Here is a 21,692-nt window from a genome sequence, read left to right on the forward strand (position 1 = left end):
TGCGGGCACCCAAAGACGCCCACACCCGCCACCACACTGCGGGCACCCAAAGACGCCCACACCCGCCACCACACTGCAGGCACCCAAAGACGCCCACACCCGCCACCACACTGCGGGCACCCAAAGAGTAAACAGCATTCAAGCTCCGTGCTCTCCTCAGGCAGAAAAAGGTTCTTAAGTCACTTCGTAGCCACGTTTCATCCACAAGGAAAGCAACCGCCGCAACCTTTCTTTACAAAGCAAGTGGACTCCACAGAGCAAAAGGCCAGACTGTTTGAAACCTCTCGTCGCAATTTCCCCACCCGTCTCCATAATTCTCGGCCCAGGTGAGCAGGAGAGCTGAGGATTAGGGACTAGTTGGAAATTTCCTTAACCTGTTGGCAGCAGTCACCACGTGGAAATGTTTCTTGAGATAAGGAGAGAAAAGAAGGAAAAAAGCATTATCTTTAGACCCATTGTTTTCAGAAAAACAATAGAAGGACTTAAGCAAGTTGGGCACTTGAGTTTCTTTAAACCTGATAACCTAATGGGGAAGTGAGATTCTAGCAAACAAGCAGAAAGGCCCTGACTTTCGGGGGCTGTTTGGAGCAAGTATAAGTGAGATCATGCGTATCCTCACGTGGAAAACAGCCCACCGGGGGTCCTGGAATCAGATCGGTGGGTTATGACCAGAATTTCTGGAATGAAACCAAATATCAGAAAACATCAGAGGACATCACTGTGTGGGAGGCAAGCATGATACTTGTGTCTCGGGTGCACGTGGCTATGGCCGCTCCTGCTGCTCTCAGGGTGAAGCACAGCTTCTTGTTTTTTAAACGAGGCTCTGAGTCAGTATCAAAAGTTGGGAAACCACTTCCCTCAGTGACTGGGCTTTTGAAGACAGATTTTATGCCCTTGATACCAAAGAGTTCTGTTGTAAACAAAATTACAAAACTTTAGGATTGAGCTTTCCCAGCCCGTTTCTGACATGTGGAATCCAGACCTCAAACTGCAGTTGTCACTGAGGACATGAGCTCTGACCTCATTCTATCACCTCAAGTGTCCACATAAGTACAAACTAAACGCCACTATTACGCCCAGTCATTTTGGGTCTGTGGCAATTCTTATTGAAGCTAACAGGTTTGGACAGAGAGGGGTTTTTCTCCTTAAACAACCTTTTAATCTGGAATCAAAGTGTAAGTAGAAACGTAGCTACAACTCTTCCGAAGGACACGTTAGGAAGGCAGGGAACTCTGAGAAAAGCTACCTTCCACTTCCTGTGAGCCATGTACTTCTGCAGCAGGAGCTGGGATTTGAGCCGAATTTTGGACTTGGAAGCTTTGGCCGGCAAGTTATTCAGCCACTCGTGTTTCAGGCACTGGGTGGCGCTCATTCTGCAGCTGGGAAGTCAAACAGCGGTTGTGTTTAGTTGGTGCTGCCTTTTCTGGTTGTGGAAAATTAATTCAGTTGGGTCGGAAGCCTGAGACAGTGGGTTAACATTCATCACCGCGCCAGACTCCTGCCACGTCCCCCAAGGGGAGCTCCTCACGTCTAAAATCCTTCTCAGAAGTGCAAGAGAGTCGTCAGCAAAATGTCCCCAGGCCTCCGTAGAGGGCCTGCATCCCAGGGATTGAGTGCCACCTCCCAGGAGCGGGGACACCAAGGCAGGGCCGCAGGCCAGCTGTGCCTGAGGAGCTTTTAGGAAGTAAAACATGAGCTTTGCAGGAAGCTCATCACCCCTTTGGGAGAATTGTGTCAACTTGTTCATCTCAAAGGCAATATTTTCCCTCCCACAACCTTTCACAGTCAGAAAGGAACAAAGACAAAGGTGAGGAACTCAACTGTCTTGGAGCCCAGACCCACAGGCCTGCCCCGTCATTCCCAATGTCTGCGGATCGGAAACTGAACGGTGCGCCTGTGAGGCCGGCTTCGCTGCTGGACACTAAGGGGCCTTGCGGATCAAGAAACAAGGGTTTCTGGTTTTTATTCTAGGAAATAACATCTGTATAGCTCAACTTTTTTCAACATTAGCCTGTTAAAATGGATAACTTGGAAATGGGGCTAATTTGTAAATATGGCCTTTTCTAAAACTCCATCTAAATGTTATGCTCCAAGGTGTTTGTTTTTGAATTATTTCCTTTGTCACTTTCCCTGCCTTTTTTGATCCAAAGAGGTAGCAAACTAAGAAATCCTGGACAGATGGATCCACAGGGAGAAAGGACCTGCCGGGCACACCTGACTCTCACTGTCCCCCATCGGTGGTCACCATTAGAATGCTTTATGAGTGACACACAGTTAAGGTACCTCTTCTCTTTGACCAGCAGCCGGGAAACAAAATCCTTGGCATCTTCCGACAGCCCCTCAAAGGTGTCAGCGTCGAAATCCCAGCAACAGTTCACAATGAAGTTCATGGTCTCGGCATCTGTTTCCCCTAGAAACGGGGACAAACCGCTGAGTCTGCAGAGGAGGGAAAGGACCATCAGTATGCGGAGGCCACATCTGCCAACACGCAGCGATGAAACAGAGAGGGATCCTAGGGGTCTGAGCAGAACCAACCAGAACCAAGAGGGTTCAACTGAGAAACAGCCCCATCGCCTCAGCCCCAGGGGGAGGTTAGGGGAGGAGGGCGGAAGGGCCCAACCATTGGAGGCAGCAGCTGTTTGAATAAATCTGGTCATGCTCACCTCTGTTTCCCTCCCGTGAAGTGAAGAGCAAATTGGGGCCTACCCAGTAGGTCCATTTATCAGGTGCACATTGGCTTAATCTAAACAGCTTAGCATGCCTCCAAGACAGCCAGGCAGATCCAGATACTCCGCAGGCCTCAGGACGAGGGCAGTGAGGCAGGGCACCCCCACTGGCGGGCCTGGTGCCTCCCACGTCCCCGCCTGGTACAGGACGTGCACACACAGCATGGGGACAGGTCACAGACATGCCCTAATAAGACTGGAGCAAAGCATGACTTCATGGGGCCAGGAAACAGCCAAGAGAATGTGCACAGAGGAGGCTGTTTAGTCTGGGCACCAGCCTCAGTCCATCCTAACTGCCTGGTCAGCCCACAGGACACGGAGCAGGGGGAGGGGCAGGTCAGCCGGTCCGGCTGGTCCCACCTGCCCACCCTCACTGCACTCCCCCCCCCCCCCCCGTACAGTCCGCCTGCGTTTCCTCGCTGGAGAGCTTTCTCCCTGGTGGGTCCACAAGTTGCAGGAATGAAGGCCCCTGGGATCAGCCCACAGGCGATAACAGACAGGAGTTGGTGAAGCGGCCCTGGCCAGTTTCGCTCAGTGGTTAGAGCATCAGCCCACAGACTGAAGGGTCCCGGGTTCGATTCCAGCCAAGGGCACACACCTCAGGTGCAGGCTCGATCCCGATCCCAGGCCCTGGCTGGGGCACGTGCGCGAGGCAACCCATCGATGCGTCTCTCTCACACCCACGTTTCTCTCTCTCCCTCCCTTCCACTCTCTCTGAAAACCAATGGAAAAAACATCCTTCAGTGAGGATTAAAAAGGAAAATTAAAAAAAAAAGTTAGTGAATCTATACCCCATCTCCCTGGCCCCTCTATGAATAACTCCAAAGAAGTGTGTCCGCCACAGACCCCAGAGCTCCCGCAAGGACCAGCCTCGTTGCCCCGCATGATATAACAGGGTCTACTGGCTGCCTTCCTCCGCTCGGCCCCCCTCCTGGGGTCTCCTATGCACACCTCCCCACTAAACCACTCATGCTCAAACTTTTGCTGCTTCTAAGGGTACCCACCCTAGGACAGATGCCAATCCCCCCCCGGGGCACTCACAGCATGTAGGTGATGACACCCACGCTCCACATGTCCGTGGGGAATGAGACGAACTCGTAGTTGACGACTTCGGGGGCCAGGAACTCGGGGGTGCCGAAGTTCACCTTCAGCTTCTCCCGGGGCTTGTACCTGGGGAGGAAGGGGAGAGGACCGTGGGTGTCAGACCAGGGAGAAGGTGCAGAGGCTGGGACTCATCCCCAGAGCAGGCGAGACATTCCAGGCCCCACCTGCCACCACGCGCGGCATTTACAGGGGAATCCTCACTCCCCAGGCCCCACCGTGGGCTTTCCTAAGTCCCCAGGGAGAACCAGAAACCACAGCCCCCTCCTCTAGCCTTTACAATCTGAAAAGGAGAGAAAATCAATATATCTATTCGCACGCAGCCACACGCTGAGCGCAGACGGTGGAGCTGGCGGGGGTCAGCTCTGTGCCGTGCGCAGTGCAGCTGGACCTGGCGGCCTCGATGTCGGTGCAGGCTCATCGTGTTGGTACCAGGGCAGGAGGTCTATGGGAAATCTCTCTTTCTGCCCCTCGAGTTTTCTGTGAAGTTAAAACTGCTCTAAAAAAAATTAAGTGTGAATTTTAACAATGTAATGGGAACTTCCTGCTGGTCAGGCACCATGTGACTGGCAGAGCAGGCTTCATCCAATGCCAAGGGTCTGCTCCTGCCACTGCTGAGAGCCCGCCCCACCGCGCGCAGGCCTCGGACCAAGGGCCCTCCTCAGGTTCAGTGTTCGCCACACACGTGGCTGCACAGGACGAACGGCAAAACTATCCTTCACTAGGCGTTAGGCATTTTAAGAGCCTAAGATGGTTCCAAATGACAAACAATACTCATTTTCTGCACCGACACTAGAGAGCCTGACCACCCTCCTCCGACAGCTCAGCACTGTCGTGTATTGTCTATTTAAAATTCATCACTGCCTGTCAGCAGGGACTGATTATGTCCCCTTTCACCAGGATCTACTCCAGACCTGGTGTCCCAAACCACCCTACACAGTCACGTTCCCGCTTTCCTACCTACCTCGTCATTTCCCAGAGGGCAGGGATGTGACACAGCCCAGCACACCCTGGGCCGAGGAGGCAGGGACAATGAATAGAGTTAAGCTGCCCAGTACCCCCACTCAGTGCCCCCCCTAACCATTGCTGCCCTCGCTGCCCTCTCTGCTCACACAGGTGGTTTGAAGGAGAAGCAGAGCCAGGGCACAAAGCTGCCCCCTGAGGTGGCTGCAGTCTAAGGTTACCAGCCTCCTCCTCAGACAGCTTTCTTGTGTCAGTCCCAAAACTCAAAAACTGGCTGAGCTGTGTGTAACTGTGCCCAAGAGAGCTGGAAAGAGTGCCCAGTGAGTTCTAAGTGCCAAAATACAACCCCCTTACCTTCGGGCCAGCCCAAAGTCAATGATCTTTATTTGGTGTCCTGTCTGATTGACACACAGTATGTTCTCCGGCTGGGAAAGAAAGAGAAGTCTGCTTAGGCTCAGTCAAGAGCTAAGAAGGTCTGCAGCTCCCACACTTATTTGTCAAGAGGCCTCAGCTTCCCAGCCTCCCAGGGAAATGAATGGCTCAGGACAGCCTTACAGGGATGGATGGATGGATGGATAGATAGATGATAGATGATAGATAGATAGATGATAGATAGATAGATAGATAGATAGATAGATAGATAGATAGATAGATAGATAATAAATAGATGATAGATAGATAGATAGATAGATAGATAGATAGATAGATAGATAGATAGATGATAGATAGATGATACATAATAAATGATAGATAGACATTGAAAATAAATAAAGTGGGCTAGTGTGAGACAATAGTTGATGGTATGAACTGTGGGGAACTGGAGGACTTCTGCCCTGTGTAAAGAGGTAGCCACTGCTCAGCTCCAGCCACTGCCCACCACACAGAAATGCAGTTCTTCAATCCTCAAGATAATCCAGAAATCCAGGTTTTTATGTGAGAATTACATGCATTTAAATGTTGACACTAAATCCTTGCTGAACTCATTTATTAGTTCAAATAGTTTCCCCCTTAGGATTTTCTATGTACAAGATCATGTCATCTGTGAAGACGTTTACTTCCTTTCCAATGTAAAGGCATTTTGTTTCTTTTCTTGATTCTTTGCCCTTGTTAGAACCTCAAGTACAATATTTAATAGAACTACCAAGAGCAGTATCCTTGTTTGTTCCTGATCTTTTTTTTTTTTTTTAAATATATCTTTATTGATTTCAGAGAGAGGAAAGGAGAGGGGGAGAGAGAGATAGAAACATCAATGATGAGAGAGTCATTGATCGAGCCCACAACCCGGGCACGTGCCCTGACCGGGAATCGAACCCCGATCGCCTGGATCCTAGGTCGATGCTCAACCGCTGAGCCACGCCCGGCCGGGCTGTTCCTGATCTTAAGGAGAAAGCATTCCACCTTTTTCCAGTAAGTATTACGTTAGCTGTTTTTCATAGATGGCCTTTATCAGACTGAAGAAGCTATATACCTAGTTTGTTTAGTGTTTTCATCATGAAAGTTGTTCAATTTTGTCATCTGCATCTATTGAAATGATTTTGCAATTTTTGTCCTTTATTCTCTTACTATGGCATATTGCATTGATTTGTTTTCATATGTTAAACCGACCTTGCATTCTTGGGATATATCCCGCTCTGTGCTGTGTATAATCCTTTTTATATGTTGCTGCATTTAGTTGTTAATATTTACTGAGAAATTTTGCATTTATATTCATAGGGGACATTGCTCTGTAGTTTTCATTTCTTGTGATGTCTTTGGTTTTGATATCAGGATAAGACAGGTCTCATAAAATGAGATAGGGAGTGTTCCCTTCTCTTCTGTTTTTTGAAAGAGTTGCTAAAAGTTGGTGAAACACTTGGTAGAATTCACCAGGGAAGCCTTATGGCCTAGGCTCCTCTTTGTGGGTAGTTTTTAATACTAACTTGATTGCTTCACTTGTTATAGGTCTATTCAGATTTTCTATTTTTTCTTGAGTCAGTTTTCAGTAGTTTATGTCTTTTAGGAACCTGTCTATTTTATCTAGGTTATCTAACCTATTGGCATGCAATTTTTCATAGTATTCCCTTATAATTCTTCTTTATTTCTATAAGGCTGATGATAGTGATCCTCCCTCTTTTGTTCATGATTTTAATAATCTGAGTCTTCTTTTTTTTCTCTTGTTCAATGTCGCTGAAGATTTGCCAATTTATTGATCTTTTCAAAGAACCAACTTTTGATTTCATTGATTTTCCTTTTTAAAAAATTTATATTCATTGATTTTAGAGAGAGAGAAGAAGGGGGAGAGAGGGAGATGGGGGAGAGAGAGAGAAAGGAAGGAAGGAAGGAAGGAAGGAAGGAAGGAAGGAAGGAAGGAAGGAAGGAAGGAAGGAAGGAAGGAAGGAAGGAAGGAAGGAAGGAAGGAAGGAGATGGCTGCCTTGTATCAGTGCTTACTTTTTTTCAAGTAGACAAAAGAAAGTGTACTGCATTCATTGAATGGAATATGGCACAGCCCTCAAAGAGAGTGAGAAAGAATATCTACAATGTCCTATTAACTAGAAGAGACAAGTTTACAAACGAGAGCAGAATCGATTCCGTGTGTGTGTATGTGTGTCCGTGTGTGTGTGTGTCCGTGTGTGTGTGTCCGTGTGTCTGTGTGTGTCCGTGTGTGCGCCCGCGCTCACGCCACGCCGCACGGCCAATACTAAAGGCCTGTCAGCACGGAGACTGGGTGGGAAGCACTCTCACGTCTATTTCACACATTTCTGTATTGTCTATATTTGTTACCAGAGGCATACGTTCCCATGTTGATTTTTTAAAAACTAATCCTAAAGATATTTTTTTAAAAAAAAAGTCACTCTGGCTGGGTAGCTCAGTTGGTTAGAGCGTCGGTGAGAGCGTTGCCCCAATACGCCAAGGTTGCAGGTTCGATCCCGGGTCAGGGCACGTACAAGAATCAACCAATGAGTGCATAAATAAGTGGAACCACTAATCAGTGTTTCTCTCTCTCTCTCTCCCTTCCTCTCTAAAATAAAAATAAAAATATTTTAAACCTCTACATTCCAAAAAAGAAAAAAAGTCATTGTATCATTTAATCATTTTACAGATGAAAACACCGAGGCTCAGAGCATCGGCAGGACTTGTGTTCCTGTGACTGCAGGACGAGGAAATGACGGGGAGCCAGGAGGGAGGCAGGGAACGTGCCGCTAGAGCTCTCAGCGACGAGCGCAGCAGAGGCGCGGGCCCGGCGCCCGCCCGCCGGCGGAGCCTGACCTTCAGGTCCAGGTGCAGGATGTAGTGCTGATGGAGGTAGTGCACGCCCTCGCAGATCTGCCTGGTGAACAAGATCACGTCCAGCTCGGTCAGGTGGTACTTCTCATCCGTGATCCGGTCAAAGAGTTCACCCCCGTCCACGCTGCCAGGGAAAAGGGAGAGGCAGGCACTGGACTGAGAAAGCCCTCAGAGACCTTTCCCGCTCTCAGAGCCAACCCAGGTGAGCCCGAGGGTGCCACTGCCATCTGGAGTCTTATGGGGACCTTTGCTCAGAGTGCAGGTGGTAAAAAGGCCCCAGGGGCGGCTGGATTGCGTCCGCAGGCTCACTCTGGATGCCATCGGCCACACTGTCAACTCATCTGCCTACAGGGGCCTGTTAGTACCTACAAGGTAAGAACCCCAAATGGGCAAATCAGACCCATTTCCAGCTGGAAATACAGGTCCAGCATCACTAGATCTTCAAGAAAAGCCAGACACCTAGGTTTTACTGTGAAACTTCCCAATTTCCAAGTGCTAACAACCAAATCAAAATTACTAAGAAACTGCGCCAGCCAAACTGACATATATCGCAGGTAAGTCAGGCTCACGGCTGCCACTTTGTGACAAATGGCCTTGTCCTCACGCTCCAAGCTGGAGGTCAAGCAGAGGAGGTGGCGAGCGCCCTGGACATCCCAGACGGGAAAGGCAGGAGAGCTGTGCCTGGAACCCCGCTCCTGCCCCGCGCTGAGCCCTGGCCGCGAGCAGCAGCCCACGGCAGACACTCACTACTCCATGACCAGGGTGAAGCTGCTCTTGCTCTCGAAGGCGTCGTAGAGCTGGATCAGGTTGACGTGGCTCAGCTGGTTCATGATGGCAACCTCGTTCCTCACGTCCTCCTTAGGAGCCAGAGGGGCGGGGAGTTTCCAAGAAACGGGTCAGGAAGAGGGCCAGCTGCACCTCCCACGGCACACGCGTGTACACACATGTGCCCACCCACACCCTGTTTCCTGCTCTCCCAACAGGTCTCCTCCACTCACCACCCAAACTGGGTTTTTACAGCAGAAGGGCCCTTTGTCAGACCCGCCCGTTTCACAGACAGGAAACCTGAGGCCCGGGAAGGAAAGTGGTAGGTGCAGGAGGACCCTGGGGTGTGGGCATCATGGAAAAGAGGCAGGAAAGGCGCAGGTTTCCTGCTCAGGATGGAGGGGTCTGGGCAGCTGGGGGCCAGCGGACTGAGAAGGACGTGATGGGTCCTGAGCTTGGCCAGAGGCTGGGCTGCCGGGGCGGACGCTCACCCGATCCTTGGCGTTCTTCACTTTGATGATCTTGGCTGCCAGCGACAGGCCTGTGGACTTCTCCGTGCATCTGTGGACCTGACCAAACCGGCCCCTGCAGGCAGGATGACACAGCAGCTGAGAGCCCAGGAGGCTCACCCCCCACGGCAGACATGCTGTCACCCCCCCACCGCTTTCTGGTCCCACCCCTCCTCCACATACACCCCAGAGGTACCCATGTCATCATGCCCACTTCACACGGGCTCCCTAAAACCTAGACAAGAACTGCTTCACCCCACACCCCCAGGCTATCCTGCACCCCTGGGAATATTGTCTCACCCCCACAGGGCTGAGCTTCACCCTGGAGGACATCCCTCCTACCCCACCCCACGCAGGTCCTCCTGCCGTCTCCGGTACATGGTCCCTCCTGCACTCTAGAGGCCGTTCTCCCCGCCACCCCCACCCCCCCATGGACTGTCCATTTACTTCTCGGGACATCCCGGCCCTGGCCCCATCAACCAGTTCCTGAGGACCCCCAGCAGCACACAGCGGGCTCTCCAGGTGTCTGCCCTGGGCCCTCCTGCTCCCACCCTCATCAAAGCAGAAAGCTCACCTACCCTCCCAGGACTTCGTGCTGGCAGACTGCGTAACCCGCCGAGGTCGCGGTCTCCTTGACACTCACCACCCGGTGCTCGAAAGGGGCTGGTGGGGCTGGGCTGTCGTCTGTTCAGGAGACAACAGCCTGTGAGCACCCCCACCCTGTTCCCTCCTCCCCATGGCTGGGGCCAACCTGAGTTCATTGGCTGCGGCTCTGGCCCTGGGAGACACCAGCAGACTCCCCCAGACCTGCATTATCTCTCCCTGGGAGCTTCAGGGAGGCCCCCCAGAAGTAAGCCCTCCAAACACAATACATGGCACCCCCCTCACTTACCCAGAACCAGGCTGCCAGCCTCGGCTCCCTGGGGCGCCCTTCCTGCCTCGGCTCTGCCCAGGTCCCCGGGCGTGCAGTCCTCCCAGGTCTCAGGGTTTCCTGCTCCCGGGCCTGTGTCCTGTTGCAGACCTGGGGCCCCAGCGTCTTCTCCCGTGTGCCTCCTGGCCCCGTTTGGTCCCATGGCGGGTTCGGCCCCAGGCCCCGGCTTGTCCTCAGCCTTTGCTCCCCCTTCGCTGCTCCTTGTAGGCAGTGGGGAGCACTCACTGGCTTCTTTCAGGATCTGTTTTCCCGATTCAGTCCCAGGGTCCTGAGGACAGCCCCCATGCTCAGGTGGGTCCTGCTCACCAGACTGGGCAGCTGCTGGAGCCTCCGCAGGGGGTGTGGGTCTAAGGCTGCCCCCTTGAGTCACAAGCAGCTCCCCAGGGGTATCCGTCTCCTGCACATGGACAGAGATCCTGGGCATAGAGAAAGATGGCCCTGAGAAGGTCAACAGTTACTGCTGCCCCGTGGCCTTCCCACCCAGGGGGCGTGGGGTGACCCAAAGGCACTGCCGTGCATCCCCTTGCCACAGGCACACTCCGGGCAGCCATTGCACCTCGACAGCAGTGCTCGGTCCCACCCAGTGCAGATCGGCCAGGAGCCCCCACAGGGCAGCCACTGCCAACCAGCACGGACGCCTGAATATAGGCCTCTGCTCCTCCAACAGCCCTGTGCTCTCTGAGGAAGGGCAAGGGGTGGTTTCCCACTTCCTGAGCCCTCGGCAGGGCTGGTGTGCCCGATACTCAGCTCAAGGCTGACTCTGACGTGGAGACCTTGCCCTCTCAGAATCTTTGGGGGGAGCCCATTACAAGTTCATGGAAAGTCTCCCCCATGCCCAGATTCCACACTTAGAACCCTAATGAGTCTCAGCTCCACATTGGAATCACCTGGGGAGCTTGTAAAAACAAAACAAACAAAAAACCCAGGGCCTGAGCCTCACCCCAGACTGAATAAATCAGAATCTCTGGGCATCAGCATTTTAAAAATTCTTTCTAGGTGATTCTTATGGGCACCAGGTAAGAACAGTGTCTAGGCTCCCAAAGCAGGGCCTAGGCCTTGTCTTCTCATGAGGCCAGCCCAGAGTGTGGGGACAGTGGCACTCAATGCCCAGAGCCTACAGACACTGGCACTCAACCATGCAGCCGGTCCCTCAGCCACGCTCCCACTAAGGGGCTCGCTCACTCCTTCCCTGTCCCAGCTGACAGGGGTTCCACATACCTTGGATGCAGGTCTTCACCACCATGAGCTGCCTTGGCCTGGGCAGGCGGCTCTGAGGTCAGCTTCTTGCCCTCCTCTGTGGGCAGAGGGTCAGGATAGCTGGACGATGGTCCCTGTCCTGCACCTGGTGCAGCCTCCTGGTTGGTGGGGGTCTCGCTGACCCTGCTGGATGCTGCAGGAAATTCCAGGCCCATCCTGGGGTTCTCTCCAGACACCTCAGGAACTTTGGCGTCTTCCTCTCTGGGCAGCGGCAGGTGTCCAGGGGGCACCTGGTCTGTACCAGGGATTCCATCTCCCTGCCCTGGCAAGGACTCTGACTGGGCAAGGACGTCGGATCCCATCCCTGAAGCGCCGACAGGGGGCGGCCTCTCCGCTGTCCCCTCTGGCAGGTCAGCCTTCTGGCGCTCTACAGGAGAGCAGGTGGGTGAAAGAGCAATCCCATTGGAGGAATCTGTCCCAAAGATATGACAGGGAACATGCAGAGGGCCGGGCAGTGTGGCATGTTTGTAAGAGGCAGAGTGGAGACAGCCAGAGGCCAGGGGCTGAGGGCCTGAACCAGCACACTTCCCATAGGCGCGGCCAGGAGCAGGAGAAACAGATTCAGCCTGTGCAGCTAAGGGGTGGCCTCCGGGGGCCTGCAGGTGAGCAAAAGTGAGGTGTACGGTGCGATTCTGTTTCATCTAAGATGCGTGTGCGCATGCATGGGTGCAACCACTTACAACGTGGTCTAAGAGACCGGCCCGCCAAGGAGAGATGAGACACAAACTTTGTAAAATGGTTACATGTGGCAGAGGAAACAGGACAGAAGCTTGTCTTCTCTTTGTACCTTGTTCTGTCTATTGGGTTCTGGAACCAGGTAAATATTATGCAAACTTATTTAAAAAATAAAATTTTTGAAAAACCAATCCAGCCAGGCCAGCGTGGCTAGATTGGCTGAGCATCAGCCTAGGATCCAGGAGATCACGGTTTGAATCCCGGTCAGGGCACATGCCCGGGTTGCGGGGTTGATCCCCAGTAGGGGGCGTGCAGGAGGCAGCCAATCAATGACTCTCATCATTGATGTTTCTATCTCTCTCTCCCTCTCCCTTCCTCTCTCTGAAATCAATAAAGATATATTGTTAAAATTAATTAATTAATTAAAACAGCAATTGACTGTCTGTCTCTGACAGGTACACAGGAAGGACAAAAAGAAGTGGGAAAAAGCGCCTGGCAGGTGGTGGGGTGGTTTTAGTTGGAAGCTGCAGGCGAGCGATGCCACGGAGGAAGCAGGAAGGGGCCGCACTCACCTTCCTGGGGCCCCCTGAGCTCAGCTGGCACGCCCCTGGTGCTCAGCGCACGCTGTGGTTTGGCTCCTTTCTCTTCCTCTCTCTCTTTGTTCTAAAAGAACCAGGAGCATGTCATCGTCATCGTCAACATCATGGCTCAGGCCACAGACATTTGCTGCCACCTACCATGTGCTTGGGCTACAAGCACTCACTCCATCTCAGTTACACCCAGGGCGGACACTCTAGACATAAGGACGCTGAGGCTTCCCCAGGTCCCCTTCTTAATGAGTCACTGCATTGCTGGCAAGGGCAGACCCCGCCCCTGACAGAGGGTCTAAGCAGACTGGACCACAAAGTAGTTAGGCCAGGGATGGAAAATGAGTTTAATGTCAAAATGCCAACTCAGACGCATTGGTCAAAGCGAGTAGAGTGTGGGTTAGGGTTGGAACCCTAAGTCACATGAATCCATGCTTGCAGGGGGCATGCCTTGGTCAACCAGCAACGCCTGCCTGGGAGCTGAACCCCACGGTCACCCTCTCCAGTACAGCAGTGTGGCCAGGGACACTGGCTGGCAGACTCTTGAGCCCCAACCTTCACCACTCAGCCAAGATCCCTAACTTCTTAGCACCCCACTTTCCTCAGTGGGGAGAATATTGCCTACTCACAGGGTTAGTGGGAGGCTGGGGGGACCACCTGTGGAACGCACTGAGAAGGGTGCCCAGCTCACGGGCAGTGCTCAGAGCGCTGGTGATTTTGTCCTGCCTGAGACAGAGCGGCCTGTGCTCCATGACCAGGGCCTGTGCGGACGCTGGGAGCCCTGCGCTCAGCAGGGGCCTCAACTCTGACCCCCTCAGCAGCCCGCGCTGAGCACGCACCCACACTCACTCCCAAAACATGTTCCCGCAACAGCTCAGAGCACTCAGTGTTTCTAAGTATAAATATTTCTAGGTGGCTCAACCCCTTGCTGGGTCCCCCTGGTGCTTCTGGGGGCTCTGAGCTCTTGACTGGTGAGCCCTGAGACTCCTGGACCTGTCCCAGCGGCAGGGCTAGGCACAGCCCTCACCTGGGTGGAGCCCCTTCCTCCTGCCAGCCCTGCCTGGAGCCCCAGAGGCCCAGCAGAGCTCAGGGTGCATTCTGTTTGGCCTGCCCAGCATTTAAATGTTTTGTTATCCAGACTTTAAATCTAGAATTTTACATTAAAATTTCAAGTTTCCTGTTGGAGTGATGGAAGCTGCTCTGCATTTTGATTGTGGTGCTGGTGATCTGGGTGTATACATTTGTTGAACTGTATACTTAAATGTGTATGTATGGAAAGTGGAGTGTATGTAAACTCTACCTTAATAAATCTGATCAGAAAAAAATTCAAAGTTTCCAGCTTCTCTTGGAAAAACAGTGTGAAGATCTGACAACACTAGGCCCACTTGACACATACCAGCAGGAGCAGGTCCCTCTGACTGGGAGTCATGGTCCTCGACTCTCAGGTGTCTCCCTGGCGTAAGGATGAGGGTTGGTTCCATTGTTATCTCTATCCTGTACCCATGTCCCTCAATTCCATCTCCTGCTCATGTCTGAAATTCCAGGACACCAAGTTTTGCCCTCTAAATGGTAATGACATGACATGTAGGGACATAGAGCCCAGTGCCTGGCATGTGGTCGGCACCTAATAAAAAAATGCTAGCTGCTGCCCTGGCCAGTATGGCTCAGTAGTTAAGAGTGTCAGCCTGTGCACCAAAGGGTCACAGGTTCAATTCTGGGTCAAGGATACGTACGTGGGTTGCAAGCTCCATCCCCAGCCCTGCTTGGGGAGCTTGCAGGAGGCAACCAATTGATGTCTCTCTCACATCAATGTTTCTCTCTCTTTCTCTCTCTCCCCCGCCCCTCCCATCCACTCTCTAAAAATCAATGGAAAAAATATCCTCGGGTAAAGATTAACCAAACAATAAAAATAAAAATAAATAAATACTAGCTGCTATCCTCAGGATTAGCACCAGTATCATCAATGTGACCCAGACCCCTGCTCAGCAGAGACCTGTCCCATGGCCTCTTTCTGCAGACTGTCTTGCCAGCCTGCAGTCGGGGGGGCTGGAGGCTTTATCGCAGGCTGCCTCCTGTCTCTCCCCACCCGCAGACAGGGACTCGAACAGACTGTCCTTTGGCAGACCTTGCTGTCCTCTCCCTCCCTCCGTCTTTGGTGTAGGCAGGCACGCGCGTGCGCACACACAGAGCTTTTTGTCTTCAGGGCTCAACTTTGTGGTCCCTGGTTGTGCTGCGCATGCAGAGAGAGGACAAGACCCTCACCCCCAGAGGACGGCCATCCCTGAACAGCTCCACCGTGACTTGGGCCTGCCCCCAGCTGGGCCTGAATTTGTCCGCCCCGCAGAGCAGCAGGCTGCTGGTAATAACCGAATCCATTTCTCAACCAAATGGAGCCGCCGGGCATCTCACCAGACCCAAGAAGGACGTGCACAGAGCCCTGGCACGAGTTTAAAATGGAACGGCTAGCGCTAGAATCAAAGTCAGTTCCACAGATGAATCTTATGCCCCTGCTCTCTTTGGAAACACAGAGCAGGTTCCCTAGAAAGTCTCCATAGTGCAGTTTTCAGCGCTGACCATTGTCAGCTGGCTGGGCCTGGTCTCAGTCCACTGCCCGTCCTCTGGCACCTCCTGTGTGACCAGCCCTGGCCGCAGGGCACAGAGATGTAGGGGCCTTGTGGCCGGGCCATGAGGAGCTGACCACCTGGCTGGGGGACCAGGCCCAGACCTGGATGTGTGTGACACACAAAGACCAGAAGGGAGTCAGGCAGTGGGGAGCAGACGAGAAAGGTGAGGACTGGGGAAAGAGCAAGCTCTCTGACCTCCCCCATCCAGAAATGCCGACACATCCGCAAAACACGCGGCGGCTGATTGCATAACGTGTGACGAGCTTTCACAGAATAAAAAGAGAAAGGCAAAAACCTGAGGTAGGAAAGGGGGAAAGGATGGGAGCAGGCGGCTCACAGAACCAGCAAAAGGTTAAATCCATGAAAGACGCTCAAACGTCTGGAAAAGAAATACAAACAAAAACTATCGTGAGATCTATAATTCTATCTACTTTTGGTTATGTTTGACATTTTCCATAATGAAAAGTTTAACATTTTTTTATGAATTAAAGAAAAGTGTTAGCTTTAAGAAGCATATAACTAATTGCCTTATTTGGAGCTTGACTCAAAATAAACAAATTGTAAGGGGAAAAGAGCATAAGACGGGGTCGGGGGCTGGGTGAGGAAGATGCAGGGACTGAGGAGCACAGATTGGAAGCTACAGTCACAGGGGAGTGAAGTCCAGCACAGGAAACAGTCAGTCATGTTGTGGTAACTATGTGTGGTGCCAAGTGGGCGCTGGAAATACTGGGGTCCACTTTGCAAAGTGTATGACTGTCTAACCACCATGCTGTACACCTGACACTAATACAGAATAATACTGAATGTCAACTGTAACTGAAAAATAAAATTAGAAAAAAGAGCATAAGACTGGAAGTTTGATCACTGGCTTTGGTGATGTAAAGTTACAGTTTACTTTTTATGTGTGACAATGGGCAAAAGAACCCTTCTCTTTTGGATAAAAATGCTGAAATGATTACGGAAGAAATGATCCAAAATCTCAGGTCTGCTTCAAAACACTCTGGAAAGAGGAAAATGGGTGGGGGACACTGGCCTCCAGTTACGTGGCTCAGAGGGGTCGTTCTACTAACTATTTTATAAATGCTTGAAAACGTTCATTCTAAAATGTTAAAATACACACACACACTCGCACAGTAAGATCTCCGTTTCATTCCCCAGCCGGGCAGTCGAGAAGCTGGGGAAGGAGCTCTGTTAGCGACCGGCGGCGCGTGCGTCCCGGGGGCGCCCTAGAGTAGAGCGCCCCTTTGAAGGTCGGCCTGGCTGTGCGGATCCTGCACGTTCACCCTGCCGCCTGGCACCGCCACTTCCAGGGGCGCGGCTGACGGACAGACTCACACCCGAATGGGCAGTCACTGCATCACTTTCAACCGCTGGAAAGGAGAGCGCTGACCAACACGACGCGGGTGGGTGCACACCTGAAGACACTGCCCAGTGGAGCGCTCCGCAACTTCACCAAGATGCGGGCGCTTCCTAGGCATTAATACGAAACGATGCTCCAAATATATTAAGTAAAAAACAGCCACGTCCTGGCCGCTTTGGCTCAGTGGTTAGAGCGTCGGCCTGCAGAATGACGGGTCCCAGTTTGATTCTGGCCAAGGGCACTACCTTGGTTGCAGGCTCCATCCCCGGCCCGTTGAGGAGCATGTGGGAGGCAGCCAGTTGCTGTGTCTCTCTCACATCAATGTTTCTCTCTCTCTCTCCCACTCTCTCTGAAAAGCAGTGGAAAAAATATTCTCAGGTGAGGGTTAAAAAAAACAGAAAACAAAAACGACCAAGGCCAGAACAATGTGAATAATAATTGCATTAAAACCAAACAAAGGGGGTAGTGTGCACCCCAACATGCTTATAGATACCAGGCTGTTTCTAGAAGGTTTCACAGGAAACTGACACCTGTGCTTGGGAGGTGGGGGGCTTGTCCTGGGACCTGGGGAATGGAGGAGGGGGCTTCTCTTTACACCCTGGGAACGGATTTCACCCTCTGCACATATTAGATGAATTCTCTTTTAAAGCTGAGGTTGGTTATCGGTGGCAAGGGGTCATGTCTCCCCTGCAGGCTGGACTCACGGGGACAGTGCAGAGAGCAGGGGACTGGGGTAAGGGGGTGCTGGGGGAAGTGGCCGGGCAGGGAGGGGATGGGCTCAGCTGGGACAGCTCTGGCCAGGCTGGGGGTTGGGAAGGAAGGCACGAGCTCCTGAGACCCCAGCTTATCTGTTGCCAGAGGTTGGTGGGCAACAACAGGGATCAGAGGTGGCGGCTCCAGGCCACGTGAGTGTTGCTAAGTGGCTGTCCCTTAGCTGTTCCCAAACAGAGTGTTGCTGGTACACACCTCATGTGCGCACATAAAAACACCCCGCCCCAGCCGAACTTCCATTGCCAGCTGGTTTGATTGCACAACAACCCTTGGGAAGAGCAGCTCCCACAAATGCCACACTCCACCCCCAGGCTCCGGCTCCCACCTGGCCTGTGTCCCCCATGGGTCACTATCAACACATCTCCACAGGGCAGCTGCACACTCCGCCCACTCTGGGACAGGGCACAAGGTTGGGGACAGGAAGGGAGGGGGGAGGGACTTCTGAATGGGGGCTCTGTCAGGGCAAACAGACCGCTCCCCACCTGTCTCCCACAAGGGACACAAGGAGCAAAGAGGCCACTGCATGTTCAGGAAGCTTCAAGGCCCTCTCCTCCATGGCCTGTGCGTCCCCCACTTCTAGGTGCCTTGGAGCTGCCCAAGGCCCCACAGCCCTCACCAGGTCACTGCCTCTCCCTCTCCCTGTCTGGAAACCTGCCTATGACCCTTATAGTCCCGTCTCTCCTTTTCCCCATCCACAGGTCACACAGGAGGCACAAGAAGGCAAAAAGAGCCCCCAGCTCTCCTAACACTAGCCACCTGGCTGGCAGCCCCACCAGCTCCTGGGCTGCCCCTCCAGCCAGTACCACCAGGGCAGGGACGGGAACCCACCTCTGAGGGGCCATCAGCCAGGCTGCCTCTCCTCCAGGGGACACTCCCTTGCAGGATGAAATCCACCACCTTCGAGTTCTGGAACACAGCCCCCACCAAAGCTATGGCCCTGTCCACGGCCACCACCACCCGGAACAAGGACTCGAGTCTGGCGCCGTGCTGGGCTGCATCCTGCCGCGAGGCCCTGACGAGCTCCAGGACCTCCGGCCACCCGGCCTGCGCGTCACCTGGAGGGGCAGGGTCGGCCCTGGGGGGGCCTGGGGCTCTGGAGGCCTCCAGCCGGTGCAGGCCTTGCTCCAGGTGGTCCATGCCTTGGCACACGCACTGCAGCTTCTTCGAGACGTCTTCTTGGAAATGCAGGAGTTGGTCGACCTTCTCGTTGAGCACCGTCAGCTTTCTGTCCATGGTGGTTAGGCAGGCCTTGCCGGCCGGCAGCCCTCGGGCCCCCACGCTCTCCTTGGAGGCTCCCGACATGCTGCTGTGGGCGCGGGAGAGCGAGCAGCGGGAAGCGGGAAGGCGCAGAGCCCGGGTCTTCACTGGGGTGGGGTACGGAGGGTCATTGCTCCTAGTGGCCGACAGCCGGCCCACAGGGCCGCCCAACAGCGATCCCCTGGTTGTTCACAAGCCCGAGGACCAGCAGGTTCTCTCCGAACCTTTGCCTGTCTCCCACTCTGCAGTGAGCCCTGAGTGACAGGCTGGGTTTGGCCCAGGCCCTTTTCCTTGGGCCCCTTTGACATCACGGCAGCACTGAACATTCCTCTCTGAGAGGGTGCTGATAGGCAAATATTTTAAGAATCTGCCCATGGCAGGCAGCAGTTCATAGAGCTGAAACCGAAGGTTAGCAGAAGGGGGTCCTTTTGGCAAAGGCCCTGAAAGCTGGACCGTGAGAGACCTCAGGAATCCTGGGGCAGTGCGAGGCCTTGGGGCCCGACAGCTGAGGAGCAGTGGGGTTCCGCCCGCCACACACACAGCTAATTCACAATGAAAAGCCAGTGAATTCACAATTTACAAAAAGAAATGTGAGGCTATCCCGACTTATGCCGTGATTAAACATTAGGTGCTTCTGCAAATTAAAAACAAAATGCTGGCCTTGGCCGGGTGGCTCAGTTGGTTGGAGCGTTGTCCCGATACGCCAGGTTGTGGGTTCGATCCCCGATCAGGGCACATACAAGACTCAACCAATGAATGCATCAGTAAGTGGAACAACAAATTGATGTCTCTCTCACACCCCTTCCTCTCTCTCTCTAAAATCAATCAACAAATTAATTTTAAAAATGTTGGTGTTGCAACTTTGCGGATATCCCAAACATGTGTTAGGCGGCCTGTGAGTGAGTCTGCAGGTCCCTCCCACACCAGGCCCTCTTCACTCCTCACTTGTACCTAAAAATGGAAAGTTAAGAACAATGGACTCGGCTGCTCGGCTACTCGCTAAGTGCCATCCCACAGGTCATGTTCCTCACAGCACCTTCTGGGGCGCATCTGCCAGCGGCCCCTGCTCCCCCAACAGTGACTGTACGGAAGCAATGCAGTTACGCCCTCACGACCAAGGGGCCGTGTTTCCTGTGGGCTCCATGCGTTTGGGCCGCGCAGCCCTTGTTTCAAATGGAATTTAACAGAGCATCATGAAATAAAGCTGACAAAAGGAAATGCTCAAGTTGACGTGAGGTGGGGATGCCAGGGCTGCCACAGAGTCCCCGGGGTGCTGGGGAGCCACTGACTAGCTCTATTTCCTTCAGGGCCCTCAGAGGGAGAAAGCAAGGCCAGAGAGGGTAGGCACCCCAGGTTGGCCGGGCTCAGCGCCTCCTGAGGGTAGCTCAGCTGGAGCTCTGGGTGAGGACAGGGCAGCCCATCCACTCCTGAAAAAGCACAGGCTGACCTCTGTTTGCTGTGGGCTGGGATCAGCATGCACTGATTCCCAAGACTCTTTGCCGGCCTTTCTGGTGACAGCCAGCTTTCCCTGAGACCCCAGATGGTGTAAGAGGGGAGCAGAAATGCAAGGCTGAGTAGTGACCCCCTCCTCCCCCACCTCTTCACATCACAGGCATGGTGAGGAGGGCCCCACCCTCCCTGGAGGTCAGAGGACTGTATCTGGAGAGACTAAATGGTCCACGTTAAGACAGTTCTACGTGTTGGCTTTGGGGGTCCATACAATCATCCTCAACAAAGCCAAGCAGTCAACAAGCCTAAAACACTCACCAGCTTTATGCAATTCTAGAGCACAGGGATAAAGATTAAAGTCTCTCTGAAATTTAAGAGAGAAAAAATCATATATCCAAGAACTGAAATCAACATGACATCAGACTTCTCATCCTAACAGCAACTGGATGCTGGAAGACAAGGTTAGATGCAAAATGTTTAAACAGAAAGCATTTCCCCTTAGAATTCTGAAGACATTGCACCATTGTCAGAGGGCAGGATGAAGAGCTTTAAGACCAGCGAAGATGTGAAACATGTATGTACCCTTTCTAAGGAAGCTGTTTCGAGGATATACTCCAGCAAAATGAGGGACTAAGCAAGTGAAAAACTGAGCTCCAGGAAATAGCAGCTTCGACCTCAGTCCACAGTTGAAGCAGAAGGATGGATAGTCCACAAAAGGGAGGACTTCAGGGGGGAGAAGACAGCAAACGATGTAATATAATTAAAGACATGCAGTAAAACGTGGAGGGCCCCGGGCGTCAGACTGTCTGGGTTTCATTCCTGCCTCTGCCGGTTACTGGAGGCAGACTCGTGGGTGGTTTGCTTAGCTCGGATCTGCGCTTCCTGGGCTGTAACATGAGAATAGCAATGCAGACGCTGCGTGGTGGCGTCGGACGGTTACGCGAGAAGGTTTACGAGGCACACGGTAAGTGCTCAAATTTAGCTACCCCTGTGATGCTGGCAAACAGGGCAAAGGGAACAAAAGAAATCAGAGACTCCAAGAAAATCCGGGATCTCCCAAGCAAGAATGAAATTAGAGTACATAATGGGTTTTCCAGTGAGTAACAATTACATAATCTTAGCGATACTATGCCATAATAAGGTAAATATGAAGTGAAAACAGTGACACGTGGACTGAGAATGGGGGAGGGAACGTGGAGGGGTGAGAGATGAATCTTCATTTCTCTGAACAGGGAGGGAGTCCGTGGATAACCTACACAATCGAGGAGGAGCCCGGGGGCAAATACCAGAGAAACAGCTAAAGACTGCAGTGTGCGTGTTTGCCCCGGGGAACAGGACCCAACGGGTCTGGAGAGGTGTAGGGCACAGCACCCCGGGGAGGCCAACGTCGACACGGGAAGTGGAGGGCTTGGTCAACAAAATCAAATTCCGTGACAACTTTCTGAGAGATGG

The 21,692-nt window shown here is 52.8% G+C and overlaps 1 protein-coding gene across 2 annotated transcripts; it reads right to left on the reverse strand.

Annotated features, from left to right (window-relative positions):
• Positions 1-346: 346 nt before the first annotated feature.
• MYLK3 (myosin light chain kinase 3) lies at positions 347-18,836 on the reverse strand. 2 transcript variants are annotated; one of them, XM_087827463.1, is made up of 14 exons: positions 18,363-18,836; positions 12,765-12,855; positions 11,692-11,884; positions 11,479-11,640; positions 10,222-10,676; positions 9,908-10,013; positions 9,312-9,405; positions 8,803-8,912; positions 8,038-8,179; positions 5,145-5,215; positions 3,768-3,896; positions 2,284-2,436; positions 1,247-1,379; positions 347-406 (listed from the first exon to the last, which is right to left on the reverse strand). In XM_087827463.1, the coding sequence occupies exons 1-14, from the start codon at positions 18,834-18,836 to the stop codon at positions 347-349; spliced, it is 2,373 nt and encodes a 790-aa protein (XP_087683589.1). The 2 variants fall into 2 exon arrangements, with proteins under 2 accessions (XP_087683589.1, XP_016066919.2); XM_016211433.2 differs by having other exon boundaries at positions 11,479-11,884.
• Positions 18,837-21,692: the final 2,856 nt, after the last annotated feature.

The sequence above is a fragment of the Miniopterus natalensis genome, chromosome 18 (assembly GCF_054644295.1).
Source record: "Miniopterus natalensis isolate mMinNat1 chromosome 18, mMinNat1.hap1, whole genome shotgun sequence".
Classification (NCBI taxonomy): Eukaryota; Metazoa; Chordata; class Mammalia; order Chiroptera; family Miniopteridae; genus Miniopterus; species Miniopterus natalensis.